At 44.4% G+C, this 18,131-nt stretch overlaps 1 protein-coding gene across 2 annotated transcripts in view; it reads left to right on the forward strand.

Annotated features, from left to right (window-relative positions):
* The window catches only part of REV3L (REV3 like, DNA directed polymerase zeta catalytic subunit), a 720,104-nt gene that overhangs the window by 492,518 nt on the left and 209,455 nt on the right, over positions 1-18,131 (forward strand). For both annotated transcript variants that reach the window (XM_029595253.1, XM_029595254.1), the window contains exons 19-20: positions 12,112-12,227; positions 17,335-17,453. In XM_029595253.1, the coding sequence (XP_029451113.1) occupies positions 12,112-12,227; positions 17,335-17,453 (235 nt within the window). The remainder of the gene's footprint in view (positions 1-12,111; positions 12,228-17,334; positions 17,454-18,131) is intronic.

The following is an 18,131-nucleotide window of genomic DNA, read 5'->3' on the forward strand; positions in this document are numbered from 1 at the left end:
GAAGAGGACTCCAGACATAAAATGCTAGAAATCCTCCAATTTGTCGATGCACATAAGGTGGTTTTGTCCATCCCAGTACATGATGTTCTCCTTGTGCTTCTCCAGTGCACTTGGGAGCATCCTGGTGCGGTTCCCCCTGTAAACCAGAAAACTGTTGCAACTTACTTAGTGCAGTCAGCACCAGGGTTCCAGAAGACTCAGCTATCTTACCACTCTGTGGTAGTCGAATCTGGCCAGAAAAAGGCAAGAAGACCACTGCCCCATTCTTCCACGCCTCCTGGGAAGGACCAGAAATTCCTGGACGCTTTTGGATGCCGGGTCTACCATGGCTCCATGCTCATTTCCTGTATTGCAGCCTACCAATTATATATGATGCAATAATCTAGGAATATCTGTAAACAGCTGGTGTATAATAATGATTTAATTTAGTAATGACTGCATCGAGCTATATATTTTTTTGTTTGTAGAGGAAAAGACCTCAGCACTGGTATTGTATCTGAATAATCATATCAGAATATGAACCAGTTGGTGCAATCATGGGTCTAAAAACCTCTTTCAATTGTATCCTTTTATTGAAAATCTATTTATTGATTTTTAATTTTTCTTTTTATAAAATAATTATGTTGAACAAACATTATGCAAGCTCTAATATTATATTTAGCATGTGAAATTATATGTTTTGAGCTCACTCCATAGGCTCTGATGTTTTATTGAGCAATTCCAAAAAAATTCTTATCTGGCAATTAAGCCAAGCTGGCACTTGGTAAAGCTGCCTAAAGACGCCAAAAGAGACAAGAAACGCCAACGTTGTCAACGTTTTGCAGATTGCTGCATCAGGGCAGTGTCGTGTCAAGATAAAGATTTAATTTATCTCATGCCATGCTTTCTGCTCATCGGGCTTTGTATCAATCCGGTGTACTTTTGTTCGCGCGCGCGTACATTTATAAAATCTACCCCTATGTGTTCAACATAAGGAGGTAGATTTTATAAACTTACGCGCGTGCGTACTTTTGTTCGCGCAAGTACGCCGGATTTTATAAGATACGCGCGTAGCCGCGCGTATCTTATAAAATCTGGGGTCGGCGCGCGCAAGGGGGTGCACATTTGTGCAACCTGCGCGCGCCAGGCCCGGCACACGCTGCCCGTTCCCTCCGCCTCCCCTCACCTTCCCCTCCCTTCCCCTACCTAACCCACCCCCCCGGCCCTATCTAAACCCCCCCTACTGTTGTCGGCAGATTTACGCCTACCCGAGGCAGGCGTAAATCTGCGTGCGCCAGCGGACTGCTGGCGCGCCATCTCCCGACCCGGGGGCTGGTCCGGAGGCCTCGGCCACGCCCCCGGACCCGCCCTGACCTGCCCCCGGACACGCCCCTCCCGCCCCTTTTACGAAGCCCCGGGGCTTCGTAAAAGGCTATGCGCACGCCGGCGGCCTATGCAAAATAGGCGCCCTGCGCGCGTAAATCCGGCCGGATTTACGCGTGCAGGGCTTCTAAAATCCGGCCCATTTATTTTATAAAAAAAAAAATTTAAAAATCAAAAAATAGATTTTCAATAAAAGGATACAATTGAGAGGTTTTTAGACCCATGATTGCACCAACTGGTTCATATTCTGATACGATTATTCAGATACAATACCAGTGCTGAGGTCTTTTCCTCTACAAACAAAAAAATATATATCTTGATGCATTCATTACTAAATTAAAACAGAATTATTATACACCAGCTATTTTTTGTTTTTTCAGTTTGAATATATACTGGTGGATCCTTGAGTAATTTTTTTGAATATCTTTAAGCAGCTACAGGATTTTTCTGAATCCCTTCCAGATCAGTTCCAGGACCAGCTAAACTCCATTCTCAAGAAAGGCCTTGATGCTGGCAAATTTGAAGTCAGAGCTGCTTATGAAATATTCGACATGGCCTCCAGAGTTTCAGCCACTGGTATAAGTGCCAGGAGGTGGGCAGGCTGAAGTCGTCTGATCTCCATCCCGAGGTGCAGGAGAGATTAGCTGACCTCCCCTGTACAGGGGATAACATATTTGGTGATAAGATACAGGAGACTGTTGCACAACTCAAGGATCACCATGAGACATTGCGACAACCCTCTTCTGTACCCTCGGATTTTCCCTCAACTTCTAAATGGCCGTTCAGAAGAGAGGCAAAGAGGACCACATTAAAAACCCATAAATATTAACCTCCTCCATCCTGGGCTCGTCCAACCAGACCGTATCAAAAAAGTCAAGCCCGCCAAGCCAGACCTAAAAAAGCACAGCCAGCTCTGCAGCCTGGCCCTGCCTCTGGTTTTTGATTCCCCAGTAGAGAGCAATTCTCATCTTCCGCTTCTACCATCACTACCAGTAGGCGGCCGCCTCTGCCACTTTATAAACATGTGGCGCACCATCACCACGGATCAGTGGGTCTTATCGGTGGTGGCTCAAGGTTACCATCTAAACTTCCTTTCAATATCATTGGACTCTCCACCTTGGCCGGGGTGGAGTTTCTCTGACCTCGGCCGGGGTGGAGTAAAATCCCTCCTTTGAGCCAATGCCATAGAACCAGTTCCCACTCTACAAAGGGGAAAGGGATTCTACTCCCGATATTTCCTGATACCAAAAAAATCAGGAGGCGTTCAGCCAATCTTAGGTATTCGGGCACTGAACAAGCATCTAAGAAAGGAAAAGTTCAGGATGGTAACCTTAGGCTCCCTACCCCCTCTATTCCAGCAGAGAGATTGGCTTTGCTCTGTAGATCTGCAAGACGCGTATACGCACATAGCGATAACTCCATCCCACAGAAACTACCTTCGGTTCCCGGTCAGACACCGGCACTTCCAGTACTGGATGCTTCCGTTCGGGCTAGCTTCGGCGCCCCGTGCCTTCACAAAATGCCTGGCAGTAGTAGCAGCATACTTAAGGCGCCTCGGCAATCACGTCTGCCCTTATCTAGACGATTGGTTGCTTCGTGCCCCATCGGCGGAGACAGTTTCTCACTCCCTCCGTGTAACTCTGCGGCTACTACTGTCATTCAGATTTCTGGTCAATTATCCCAAATCCAATCTCACTCCATCCCAGATCCTCTCCTTCATCGGAGCAGACCTCAACATTATCCAGGAAAAAGCTTGTCTTCCAAGGGATAGTGCTCACACTCTCGCAGTCCTTGCAAGCGCTGTCCAGACGCAGCAAGTTACAATGGCTCGTCATCTTCTCACTTTGTTGGGTCACATGGCGGTCTCTGTCCATGTTATGCCAATGGCTCACCTCGCCATGAGAGTAACATAGTGGACGTTGAGATCCCATTGGTCTCAAGCCCACCATCTGATGTCCAACATTGTCCACATCACCAGACAGCTTCATCTCTCACTGGCTTGGTGGGTTCAGGAGTCCAATCTCATTAGAGGACTATCCTTTCAACTTCCGGAACCGCAGGTCACGCTGACAACCGATGCCTCCACTCTCAGTTGGGGAGCCCACATCAATAGCCAGCAAACTCGGGGAACCTGGTCTGCAACAGAATCACAACACCAGATACATTTTCTGGAGCTCAGGGCGATCAGATATCCCCTTATAGCCTTCCAAGATTGCCTATTCAACAAGTCATTCCTAATCCAGACAGACAACCAGGTAGCGATGTTATACATCAACAAGCAGGAAGGGGACCGGCTCTTACCTGCTGTGTCAGGAAGTAGTGCAAATCTGGGCTTGGGTTCTCTCGCACTCCATGCTACTGAGAGTAACCTACCTGGCTGGCGTGGACAATGTGATTGTGGACAAACTCAGTCGCACCTTTCATCCCCACGAGTGGCCCCTAAACCCCACTGTAGCAAACAAAATATTCCATCAGTGGGGGTATCCACGCATAGATCTCTTTGCGTCAATTCACAATCTCAAAATAAACAACTCTTCTGCTCACTACACCACAGTTACAGGACACCACCAACAGATGCCTTCAACCTCTCATGGTCAAGGGGTCTCCTGTATGCGTACCCTCCACTTCCACTCATCAGCAAGACTCTCGTGAAGTTGCGGCAGGACAAGGGCCACATGATTCTCATAGCCCCTTACTGGCTGCGCCAGGTGTAGTTCCCCATCCTTCGCAACCTCTCAGTCTGTCTGCAGATTCGCCAGGGTGTAAATCCGTCTCTGACATCTCAGAACAACGGCCAGCTGCATCATCCGAACCTCCAGACCCTGTCCCTGACAGCTTGGATGTTGAAAGGTTAATTCTGCAATCATTAAACCTCTCGGACGATGTCTTCAAAGTCCTTGTAGCTTCATGAAAGCCTTCCACCAGGAAATCTTATTGTTCCAAATGGAAAAGGTTTTCCTTGTGGTGCATGTCAAAGGAAATAGATCCTTTTACCTGCCCTACAACGAAGTTCCTCGACTACCTCTTCTCCTTGTCGGAGTCTGGTCTACAAACCATCCATTCGAGTCCATATTAGCGCCATAGCCGCTTACCATAAAGACACAGGGGAGGCTTCGATTTCGACACAACCCCTCTTAGCACGCTTTATGAGAGGCTTACTACACCTAAAGCCCCCACTGTGTCCTCTGGCCCCTAGTTGGGACCTCAATGTAGTGTTAGCTCGGCTCATGAAACCTCCGTTTGAGCCTCTACATTCCTGCGAGCTGCGTCATCTTACTTGGAAAGAACTCTTTCTCCTTGCTATAACGTCAGCTCGCAGAGTAAGTGAGCTACAGGCGCTTGAACATACCCACCTTACATGAAATTTCTCCATGACCGTGTGGTGCTTCGCACTCATCCAAAATTTTTACCAAAGGTATTATCTGAGTTTCATTTAAATCAATCCATTATACTACCTACTTTATTTCCAAGACACCCCACCTTTACTTACCCTCTCCAGCAGTTCTCCTATTCCTTTCCCTTGCAGGCCACACCAGAAGCAGCAGGGGCTGCTGAAACTGTCCTCACGGTCCTCTTCCTTAGGGACCACAACCAATCTGTATCTCTATCTCTCTCTCACACACACACGTCACATACACACACACACACATCACTCACACACATCACACACACATGTCATACAAACAGGACCAGTTTCTGTCTCTCATACACCATCTCCCCGACCAGACTCTCTCTCTCTCTCTCACATATACCAATCACCTCCCTGATCACTTTCTCACACATACATATGTCACCTCTCTAACTAGTCTCTGTCACACAACATTTTTTCTCTCTTACTTACACACAAGCTCTCAATCACATACATATGCTCTCAATCACACATATATGCCCCCTCACTATCAGCCACAGTCAACCAGAAAGTTATATATATACTGTGATGTCAGTTTACTCTGTCTCCATCTGCTGGTAGAGGTACATAACACACTTGTTCTGGATTCATCTGATTGTCCTAAAGTAAAGGCATTTATCAGGTAAGTAGTAATTTCTCATTAAAAAGCACCAGTCCAAGTACAGATCCCTGAGGCACTCCACCGTATACCTTTTTCCACTATGAAAACAGACCATTTAATCCTACTCTCTATTTTCTGTCTTTTAACCAATTTGTAATCCAGAAAAAGACATTGCCTCCTATCCCATAACTTTTTAGTTTTCTTAGAAGCCTCTCATGAGGGACTTTGTCAAATGCCTTCTGAAATTTCAAATACACCACATCTACCGGTTCACCTTTGCCCACATGTTTATTGACCCCCTTTAAAAAAAAAATGTAGATTTGTGAGGCAAGACTTTCCTTGGGTAAATCCATACTAGCTGTGTTCCATTAAACCATGTCTTTCTATATGCTCTGGGATTTTATTCTTTATAACAGTTTTCACCATTTTTCCCGGCACTGAAGTCAGGCTCACTGGTCTATAGTTTTCTGGATCACCCTTGGGGCCCTTTTTAAATGTCGGGGTTACATTGGCTATCTTCCAGTCGTTAGGTACAACGGATGATTTTAATGATAGGTTACAGATTAATTGTAATAGGTCTGAAATTTCATTTTTGAGTTCTTTCAGAACCCTGAGGTGTATTCCATTTGGTCCAGGTGATTTATTACTCTTCAGTTTGTCAGTCTGGCCTACTACATCTTCCAGGCTGACTGTGACTTGGTTCAGTTTATCTGAATCGTCACCCTTGAAAACCAGCTCCGGAACTGGTATCACCTCAACATCCTCTTCAGTAAACACAGAAGCAAAGAATTCTTTCAGCCTTTCTGCGATGGCCTTATCTTCCTTAAGTGTCCCTTTAACCCCTCTATCATCTGACAGTCCAACTGGCTCCCTTACAGGCTTTCTGCTTCGGATATATTTTTTAAAGTTTTTATTATGAGTTTTTGCCTGTATGGCCAACTTATTTTCAAATTCTCTCTTAGCCTGTCTTATCAGTGTCTTACATTTAACTTGCCAATGTTATCCTTTATCTTATTTTCTTGTGATGGATCCTTCCTTCAATTTTTGAATGAAGATCTTTTGGCTAAAATAGCCTCTTTCACCTCACTTTTTAACCATGCCGGCAATCGTTTGGCCTGCCTTCCACCTTTTTTAATGCATGGAATACATCTGGACTGCGCTTCTAAAATGGTATTTTTTAACCATGTCCATGCCTATTGCATACTTAACCTTTTTAGCTGCACCTTTCTTTCTTCTTTTTTTTAAACTATTTTTCTCATTTTATCAAAGTTTCCCTTTTGAAAGATTAGTGCTAGAGCCGTGATTTACTTACTGTCTCCCTGCCAGTCAGTAATTCAAATTCAATCATATTATGATCACTATTGCTAAGCAGACTCACCACCGTTACTTCTGTCACCAAATCCTGTGCTCCACTGAGAAATAGTTCTAAAATTGCTCCCTCTGTTGTCAGTTCCTGAACCAATGGCTGCATAAAACTTTCATTTATTCCATCCAGAAACTTTATCTCTCTAACATGCCCCAATGTTACATTTACCCAGTCAATATTGGGGTAATTGAAATCTCCCATTATTACTACACTACCAATTTGATTAGCTTCCCTAATTTCTCTTACCATTTCACTGTCCGTCTCATCATTTTGGCCAGGTGGATGGTAGTATACTCCTATCGCTATCCTCTTCCCCAACATACAAGGGAATTCTACCCATAAAGATTCAATTGTACATTTAGTCTCTTGCAGGATCTTTATCCTGTTAGACTCTTTGCCATCCCGGACATAAAGTGCCAACCCGCCACTAAGTTGCTCCTCTCTATCATTGCGATATAATTTGTACCCACTTATAGCACTGTCCCATTGTTAATACTCCTTCCACCAGGTCTCTGAGATGCCAGTTAAGTGTATCTCATCATTCACTGCTATACATTCTAACTCTCCCATCTTACTACTTAGACTTCTGGCATTAGCATACAGACATTTCAAAATGTGTGTTTTGTTTGTTTTAACATTCTGCTTTTCAGTTGTGGGATAATTTGGAATCTTTTAGCTCAGGTGATTCTTTTCTTATATTTTATTTATTTATTTTATTTAGTGATTTTTATATACCGCGGCACGTAAAGATATACATCACCTCGGTTTACAGTAAACAATAAATTAGCAACAGGCTTTACATACAACAGTCTTTACAGGAAGTAAACAAATGACAGCAACAGGCTTTACATAAATAACGGAATTCAGGAGTGCCTAATAAAACTACTTTAACTATTAAGAACAAATGCATATTCTAATTCAATGACGATGCAGGGGAGCAATATATGCAATTAACCTGCTACAGGCCTATTCCAATAGTTAATGTCAAGTCACAAATATTGCAGATAGGGATAGCAGGCGTAAAAGGAGAACAGATAAATTAGCAGATTGAATCAAACATAAGGGAGAGAATAGGAACAGGAAACTAGTGAAACGTAAACAAGTAAACGACATTTCAGATTAATCGATGATCATAGTGTGAAAGCTTGTTCGAACAACCAAGTTTTGAGGTTTTTTTTGAATGTTTTATGGCAGGATTCGAGACGCAAGTCCATGGGCATTTTATTCCAGATGTTGATACCAGCTATGGAGAAAGAACGGTCTCTTGTGGTCACGTGTTTGATGTGTTTAAGAGGAAGAGAGGCAAGTTTAGCTTGGTGGATATTTCTTATAGGTCTATTAGATGTACGGAATATAAACTGATCAGAAAACCATTGCATCTCTTGGTTATGTATTGATTTATGAATGAGGGAGAGAACTTTAAATGTAATCCTGTATGCTACAGGAAGCCAGTGCAGGAACATGAGAGCTGGAGTGATGTGTTCGTGTCGGCGAATATTGGTGAGTAAACGAGCAGCAGAGTTTTGTAGCATCTGCAATGGTTGAATAGCGTTTTTCGGGAGACCTAGTAGTAAGGCGTTACAGTAGTCTAGTTTCGGCAGAATTGTGGCTTGTAACACAGTCCGGAAGTCCTGTGGGTGTAAGAGAGGTTTAATTCTTTTTAGCGTATGTAGCTTGAAGAAACCATTTTTGATTGTGGCCGAGATGAAATTCTTTAAGGAAAAGTGATTATCAATCATAACGCCAAGGCTGCGGACTTGCTGCAAATAGGGACGGTCTGATGTTGATATAGGTGTGGTGATAGCGGAGGTGTTCTTGTGTGGCGTGATGATGAGTAGTTCTGTCTTGGTAGTGTTTATAGCAAGACAGTTTTCTGTGAGTAGATGTTTTATTTCAGCAAGGGCCGAATCCCAGGTTTTCATGGCATTAGCGAGTGAATCATAGATGGGGATGAGGATCTGTACATCATCGGCGTATATGAAATGACGGAGATCCAGTTTCACCAGAAGTCGACAAAGAGGAGATAGGTAAACGTTGAATAGAGTTGATGATAGAGAGGAACCTTGCGGGACACCTTGAGATAGATTTCTGGGTTTCGAGGTTTGGTGTCCCATCTTGACACTGTATGTCCTGTCTTTCAGGAAAGATTGGATCCAGCATAAGGCGGTGCCAGTGATGCCAATTTGTGAGAGGAGAGAAAGCAGGGTATTGTGGTTGACAGTGTCAAACGCAGAAGAAATATCAAGTAGCGCCAGTAAACAAGAGTGACCAGTATCTAGGGTTTTTAGTATAGAGTCTGAGAGGGACACAAGCAGAGTTTCAGTGCTATGGTTCTTCCGGAAACCATATTGTGAAGGGAAGAGTAATCGGTTTTCGTCTAGAAAGTCTGTGAGTTGTTTGTTAATGACTTTCTCTAATATTTTAGACAATAACTGGAGGTTCGAGACTGGCCGATAGTTGGCAGGTTTGGAAGGATCCAGGTCAGATTTTTTGAGTGTGGGCTTTATTATTGCGTGTTTGAGTTGTGTAGGAAAAACACCATCCGTTATGGATTTGTTGATGATGTTAGAGATAGAAGGGGCAATCCTAGTAGGAATGGCAAGGAGTGTTTTTGTTGGCATGATATCAATGGGGTGCAATGCAGGTTTGATTTTTTTTAGAATTGCTTCAATTTCTGATGCCATTGAGGTTTCAAAATTTGAGAGTGTGGGTGATGAGCTCATGGAGCTTGTGGGCAATAAGGATACCGGCTGAGAAGGAGAGGTAAAGCGAGCCATGATATTAGCAATCTTGTGGAAATAGGAGGCTAGTTTCTCACATTTATTTTTATCTTCATTATCAGGGTTGATGTTTATTGGAGGGGAAATTATGTTAGAAACATATTGGAAGAGTGCGCGCGGATTGAACTGGTATTGATGAATTTTTGCTGTGTAGAAGTTTTTTTTGGCTTCATCAGTTGTTTTCCGATACTTGTGGAGTAGGGATTTGTATTTTTGTGGATGTGTTGAGTCTTGGTTTCTACGCCACCTCTTTTCCAGTTTACGGAGTTCGCATTTCATATTTCTAAGGTCCGTGGTGTACCATGGTTTTTTATCTTTCTTATCTGTGCTGATCTCTTTTGTTAGTAGAGGGCAGAGTCTATTTGCAATGCAGCTGGTGAGTTGATGCCAAGTGAGACAGACTGAGTTGGCATCAGTGAGATCTAATTTCTGGAGATCTTCTGTGAGCGCCTCAATGATGTCTTCCATTTGGCATTTTTTTCTGAATTCTATAATTCTTTTTTTAGGGTGTGTCGCATGGTGATTACAGTTGAATGTGCAGCGAGTGTCTACTCGGTAGTGGTCTGACCATGGTATGGGGGTGCATTGGAGGTGGTCAGAGAGGATTAGAGAGTTCGTGAAAATCACATCCAGGGTATGGCCTGCATTGTGAGTTGGGCCTGAAACAATGGGGCGGATTTTCAGAGCCCTGCTCGCCGGGAAGCCTATTTTACATAGGCCTCCCGGCGCGCGCACGTCCCGGGGTTCTCGGAGGGGGGCGTGTCGGGGGGCGGGGCCGGAGCGCGCGGCGTTGCGGGGGCGTGTCGGCAGCGTTTTGGGGGCGGGTACGGGGCGTGGCCACGGCCCGGGGGCGTGGCCGCGCCCTCCGTACCCGCCCCCAGGTCGCGGCCCGGCGCGCAGCAGGCCCGCTGGCGCGCGGGGATTTACGTCTCCCTCCGGGAGGCGTAAATCCCCCGACAAAGGTAAGGGGGGGGTGTAGACAGGGCCGGGTGGGTGGGTTAGGTAGGGGAAGGGAGGGTAAGGTGAGGGGAGGGCAAAGGAAAGTTCCCTCCGAGGCCGCTCCGATTTCGGAGCGGCCTTGGAGGGAACGGGGGGAGGCAGCGCGGCTCGGCGCGCGCAGGCTATACAAAATCGATAGCCTTGCGCGCGCCGATCCAGGATTTTAGTGGATACGCGCGCCTCCGCGCGTATCTACTAAAATCCAGCGTACTTTTGCTTGAGTCTGATGCGCAAGCAAAAGTAGGCTGTTCGCGCGCCTCTTAAAATCTACCCCAATTTGTTTAAATCCGATGGCATTAAGAGTAGAGCGTATGGCTTCACATGCTGGTGTTAGAGGGGAGCAGTCAAAATGGAGGTTTAGATCTCCTAGGATGATGGCGGGTATGTTGATGTCAATGTGTTTTGTAATATAGGCACATGGACTACTTTTCTTATTATTGGAACCTCTCTGTTGGGATGCCTAACTATGCTTCATTAGTATCCTTCAAAGATACTTTTCTTCAAACCATGTGCTGCTGAGCAACTGTCTGCTTTCCCCTTTGATTTAGTTTAAAAGCTGCTGTGTCTCTTTTCTAAAGGTTAGCACCAGCAGCCTGGTTCCACCCTGGTTAAGGTGGAGCCCGTCCTTTCAGAAAAGACTCCCCTTTTCCGAAAAGGTTCCCCAGTTACTTACAAATCTGAATTTCTCTTCCCAGGGAGTGGTCAGGCAAGCTAAGGTCAGGGCAGGTGGCAAACAGTAGTGACAAATCCAGGCATGGGTCAGAGCTAGCAGAGAACAAGCAGCATCAAGGTCTAGGCAATGGTCAGGGCAGGCGAAGATCAAGCAACATCAAAGTCCAGGCAATGGTCAGAGCACAAGAAATCAGTCCAAGAAGAGGCAGGGCAGAAGAGAGAAAAGACAGAGAAACACAGGAAAAGGGCAAGGCAGAGGCAGGAATGAGTCAAGGAAGAGCAAGGCACTGGACTAGAGAGAAGGTAAGCTAAGGAACAAGTTAGGAGGGCAAGGGAAGACAACCAGTACTACGGCTAGGAAGCATGGCAGGAACACCCAGTGTGAAGGCTGGGAGCGAGGCAGGGGTTTAAATACCCTTTTGCGTTAAAGTCATCCAGAGGTGCCGCTTTGGTTTCCTTCTGCAGGGCCCTCATAGGACGACGCACTCCCTGGGAGAATGCAGGGAGTAGCATTAGGGTAGTGTCTGTACCACTAGAATTGAGCTTGGTATCCCGGGGTGAGTAAGGTGGTCACGGGGCTGTCCCGCAACCGTCTCGTCATTACATTGTGATTTACAGTTTAAGAGAACTCACTACCCGGTAACCCCAGATTGTGGATAGAGTTGTAGATTGCTGTCACTGTTTGGTCTCACGAACCATAGTCTACGAGACATGTAGCAAAGCACATCCTTGGTCTTATTGGTTGAGTAAAGTAAGCATTTTGAAGGAGAATTTTGAATTATTGCCATGATTTAGAATGCCTGTAATTCTCTAGAACAGAACTTTGATTAGTAGCTCTGTAATCTATTCAGATAAGTGCAATGAAGATATGGAGCTACATAGTTACTGGGAAGTTTCAAATTTATTTATTTGAATTCTTTAGGTACGATCCAGATATTTTATTGGGCTATGAGGTCCAAATGCATTCCTGGGGATACCTGTTAGAGAGGGCAGCTGCTCTGGATGTTGATCTGTGCCAGATGATCTCTCGCATACCAGGTAGGTTTGTATTTGTTGTGGATTAGCATAAATGCCTGTCAAAATGATGGGTTTTAATTAATTCATTGAAACGTCAGTTAATATTTTTATTCTAATTTATAATATATTCCATAATTCAATTATTAAAATTGTACAATCACAGCAATATATCATCACATTTATTTTATCCTACAAATATTTCATGTTAGGCAACATTTCTCATGAACACATTTTCACCATTCAGTAAGCTTCCTTGATTCTCATTCTTGGAAGCTAACATTTTCGTATTATCTTCTGATCTTGTTTTTGTCCATGCAACTTAATATGCTTACATTATGCAAAGTCTGTTCATATGATGGAGGAAGGAAGGAGGGCACCAGGAATACTTCTCCAGCCATGTAATGGGATGGAAGCAGTGCTGGCTCAGCCTGTCCTCCTCCCTATCTGTTTGGCTCCTGTGATGCTGATTTGAATTGTCTCTTTTGGTTAGATCTGGTACTGGCCGTTACAGATAAAAAGACTAAAGACAGGAACTGACTTTTATTATGAGTAAAATCCTTGTGACAGCTTAAGAGTTCTTGTATATTTATTAAAGAACAGGCTCAGTGGTAGTGTTACGTTCTGCTATTCAGGGTACCTGAGTTTAATTCATGAGTCTGGCTAGGGCTGAGATGCTGTAGAGGTAGCATTCACAGCCCTGGTCGGAGTGGGAGGGATGGGTCTCAGCCCTGGAAGTGATACGAGAAGGATATGCTATGGAGTTTCACGGTGTTCCTCGGGACATGTTTATGGAGTCTCCCTGCAGAAGAAGCAGGCAGTGGAGAGTACATTGGCAAGGCTCTTCAGTCTGAAGGCTGTGGTGCCAATGCCCATGTCTCAACAAAATATGGTACAACTATTTTGGCTACTCAAATATATATCACAAAATTATTAATACCAAACCACAAATAGTGACATATGTAAGATTACAATCTTTATTTATTTCAAACAAGAAGTTCCCAAGGACTCAATGCTTAAATCTTCACATCACCCCCCCCCCCTCAAGGAATATTCATCTAAAAATCCCAACCTATAATCCCTCATTACTCACACACATTCATACTACACACACTCATTTTTTATCTATTATCTCCCAACATTAAAAATTCCTCCATATTCAAAACAAATTGTTTACATACAAATGAAAATCCTCATTACAATACAGTACTAATCTTTCAAAATCAATTTGTTCATAAGCAGAAAGAATACTGTTGCACGATTTTTTCCTCATTCCTAGAACGAAATTCTTTTATTGCCTCTTCATCCTCGCAACATGTTTCGCCTTGCCACAGGCTTCTTCAGGAGAGCTTCAAAGAATATCCTACTGCTTAGACATTTCCAACATATTCTCGTACAGGTTTCTTCTATAAGAATTCCAATTAATTTTGATTAAAAATACTTTACATCAAATCTTTTAAATAAACGATTTTTCTTTCAAACCACATAGTTTTTTCTGGACGCATAGGTAAAAAATGATAATGTGGTTATCCTCAAAGGTGTCAACCTTCAGCTGTGGGTGAAACATTTCCACATGGAAACCTTGCGCTTGGTGATAATGGCCGTGCAGCCGGGGGAATTTCTGACATCCCTGGATCTGGCCAGAGCGTATCTTCACATTCCCAACTGACTAGAACAACAGTGCTTTTTGCAGTTCGCAATTCTGGGGTGCCACTTTTAGTTTGGGGTGATGCGCTTTGATGTGGCCACTACTCCCCAGTACCTTTTCCAAGATAATGGTAGTAGATGCGGCAGAGTTGAGAGAGGAATGGAATCCTAGTACACCCGTACGTGGATGACTGGCTGATTCAAGCCAAGTCACCAGAAGAGAGCTTCCTGGTGACTCACAAGGTGATTTCCCTGTTGCAGGAGCTTGGCTGGGTGGTTAACCTAGCCAAGAGCAGTCTTCAGCCTATTCAGTTGTTGGAATACCTCAGGGTTTGGTTTGACACAAAGCAGGACAAAGTGTTCCTGCCAGAAGCTCTAATTCAGAAGTTTATTTATTTATTTATTTAAAAATGTTTATATACCGCAAACAATAAGACATTTGCATGTCCGTCTAGGCGGTTTACAAATATACATACATAAGTTAAAAAGTAAAGCACAGCAAGCTCAACTCCATCTGTTGTTGAACACTCTGTGCCCGACCGTATTGTCTTACCTGCAGGTACTTAGCTTACTGGTGGTGACCTCTTCAGCACTCCCTGCAGTCTCGGTGGAACCCGTGGTCTCAGGACTATTTGATTTGGCTCCACCTGCCAATAGAGGTCTCCTCCAACTGGAGTGGTGGCTGTAGGCGAATCATCTTCAGAAGGAAGTTTCCCTAACCCCACCGGACTGGCTAGTACTGACGATAGATGCAAGTCTCCTTGTTTGGGGAGCTCACTGTCAGGAGCTGACAGCGCAGGGGCGCTGGAGTGCAGAAGAGTCTCACTGGAACGTCAATCGGCTGGAAGCCAGGGCGATCTGGTTGGCATGTTCACGGTTTGGCGACAGGCTGCAGAGTCAATTGGTCTAAATAATGTCGGACAATGCAATGACTGTGGTTTACATCAGTCGGCAGGGAGGTACCAAGAGCCAGCAAGTGTCGCAGGAAATAGATCAGCTTATGGAATGGGCAGAATTACATCTCCAGATGATCTTGGCCTCGCACGTTGCAGCCAAAGACAACATAAGAGCAGACTTTCTCAGCAGGGAGAGTCTGGACCCAGGAGACTGGGTGTTGTCAGATGAAGTGTTTCAGCTGATTCGGGATCGCTGGGGTCTCCCATTTCTAGACCTGTTGGCGACTTTGCGCAGTGCAAAAGTTACATGATTCTTCAACCGCAGGAGAGATCTGAAGTTACTGGGGGATCGATGCTCTAGTGCAAGACTGGCCAGAAGACAAATTGCTGTATGCCTTTCCTCTATGGCCCATGTTGGGCAGATTGATTCAAAGGATAGAACACCACAGAGGGATGGTGCTCTTGGTTGCTCCAGATTGGTCCAGAAGACCGTGGTTTGCAGATCTGCGGAGGCTCCTGGTGGATTTGCCTCTGACTTCCAGCACACAGGAACCTGTTGCAGCAGGGACCTGTTTTTCTCAAAGATCCAACTTGATTTTGTGTTACAATATGGCCCTTGAAAGGGCTCGCTTGCTGAAAGGTGGATACTCTGCGGCACTGATTTCCACCTTGCTAAGAGCTAGAAAGTTCTCCTCTTCCTTGACGTATGTGTGGGTTTGGAAATTGTTTAAGGCCTGATGTGCAGATTGAGGTACTCTTCCTTCCTTGGTCAAGATTCCTCTCATTTTGGAATTTTTGCAGGATGGCTTGAATAAAGACTTGGCTCTCAGTTTCTTAAGGTTTAAGGTGGATCCTTATTGGCTCATCCTGTTGTGGCCCGTTTTCTGAAAGGACTGAAACATCTTTGTCCTCCTTTGCGGTTTTCCGTGCCCCTATGGAGTCTTAATTTGGTTTTGGATTTTTTGGCAGGCCATACGTTTAGACCACTAAGTAGTCTGTCCTTGCTGTTGCTGACCTTGAAAACTGTATTCCTTGTGGCAATTTGTTCTGAGCATAGGGTTTCCGAACTGCAGGCCTTGTCTTGCTGGAGCCATTTCTCCAGGTGACTCCAGGGGCAATACAGCTGCATACTGTTCTTTCCTTTTTACCAAAGATGGTCACTGAGTTTCACTTGAATCAGTCCATCACCCTGCCATTTCTGGACAGAGAAGAGAGATGTAGAGGAGTATCGTCTGTTACGTCTTGGATGTCAAGAGACATATTGTCAGGTATCTAGAGGTTACTGAACCTTTGGGGAAGTCGGATCACCTGTTTGTCCTTCACAGTGGTACTAGACAGGGAGAGCAATCCTCGCGGGTTACCATAGCTCGCTGGATTAAGGACGTAGTCATGGCTGCATACTTGGATGCTGGGAAGCCGTTACCTAGTCAGGTTAGGGCTCATTCCACTAGGGCTCAGGCAGTGTCATGGGAAGAAGTTAGATTGTTGTCTCCTGTCTACATTTGCCAAGCTGTGACATGGTCCTCCTTACACACCTTTTCCAGGTATTATCATCTGGATGTGCAGGCCCGGGGGCAACATGGCCTATACACGTTTTGACTGGACCACAGGCAGCCCTCCCATTCCACATGTTCTGGATTCATCTGACTGGACACTAAGAAATGGGAAATTACTATTTACCTGATAATTTCCTTTTCTTTAGGGCAGTTAGATGTATCCAACTTCTCTTCCTTGGCTGCCGAAAGATTGCATAATGATCCTCCTGTGAGCCTATATGTTACAGGGATTACTGGTAAGTGCTACTCCAGTCCCTAGACTAGTGTTATTACATTCTTGGCTGAGCTCAGTGTTGTCTGTTAGCTGAGTATTGCAGTGGTTATCTGTTTTTTTAATCAAGTTTTTTGCTAGTCTGTCCACAATTGCTTTTGAAGAGAATACTGGCAGATTGTCACTGCATGGGGTGTATATATACTGTGACGTCAGTTTGCTCCGTCTCCATCTGCTAGTAAAGGTGCATAACCCACTTGTTCTGGATTCATCTTACTGTCCTAATGGAAAGGAAATTATCAGGCAAGTAGTAATTTCTCAGTAATCAGGTAAAAGATGAAACATGCTTAAATATAATCTAATGTTTAGAACCATAAATAAACAGCAAGACATTTCTACATAAGAAAAAAACTTAGAACAGCAAAATATAAAGCATTAATATTAATATCATAATAATGCTTAAAGTCAAAGTGCATTTTAATAAATTGAATAACTATATAAAGACTTAAACTCCTGCCGGTAGGACTAAGAAGAAGAGGAGAAAGAAAGGACAATGGTAGTTTGCTTGCCCGCCAAGCTTTTTCTGTTTCGTGTGTTGGACTGTGGAGTTCATTCTCACTTCACTGCGACTTATCCTCCCAACTCATCCCATGCTTTTCTCTTGTAGAAGGCACTACCTGCTGGGCATGGGCTAGTTTTCAGCTTTTAATCCTTACACACCTTTGCATTGCAGTTAGTAGTGGTGCTGGAGTTCAGCTGAGGATGTAATGTTTTCTTCTGTGCTAGTGAACTGATGTGCGCTGTCTTGTTCCATGTTGCAGATGATAAGAAGGAGAATAGGTTTGCCACTGAGAGAGATGAGTATGGAGCAGACACAATGAGTGAGATCAATATAGTCGGACGAATAGTGCTAAACGTTTGGCGAATGATGAGAAGTGAGGTAAAGTAACATGCTTTGACTGTATGATGCAGAAAGGTAATGTGCTGTACATAAGAGCATTATTAACATTGTGGGGCTCAGTTCCTCTGATACGCAGAACAGCCATGAGATCAGTAGTTTTCAGACATCTCGGTTCCTTGTCGGCTGTGATGCCTGTTATTGAATTGCAATAAGACTTATCCAAAGATTTTGCAAATGAGCTGTTAAGACCATGTAGGTCCTTTCTTCAAAGTGTCATAGACTTGGATGCAGCCTTATCCAGACACGGCTTTCATAGAAAAACAGATAGTGGGTACTAGATTGCCTGGGGCCCTGTGAAAACCGTGTCTGCCTCAAATTATATTTCCTGAAAGTAGACAAAATGATGGTTTCAAGAATGGGTCCCAGTTCTAACTGCCTGCAGCTTTTTTTTGTTGTTTTAAGCAATACAACCACTTCATTCTCTGAAGGCAAGCAGTTCACCCATCACAACTGGCTGATGCCATCCTGATGGCACAGAGCTGGATATTCTTTTCCAGAGCTGTCTAAGAGATTCTTAAGCTCCTTTCGGCATGCACAGCTTCAGTCTTGTGTTTTGTATGGTTTCTGCCAGATAGGGTTCTTTCTCACAGAGCAGCCCCCTCAGAGAAAGTCAGCAGTGTTATGGCTGCCGGCCGCAGCCGCCCATGGCCAGCTCAA

This window comes from Rhinatrema bivittatum, chromosome 3 (assembly GCF_901001135.1).
Source record: "Rhinatrema bivittatum chromosome 3, aRhiBiv1.1, whole genome shotgun sequence".
Taxonomy (NCBI): Eukaryota; Metazoa; Chordata; class Amphibia; order Gymnophiona; family Rhinatrematidae; genus Rhinatrema; species Rhinatrema bivittatum.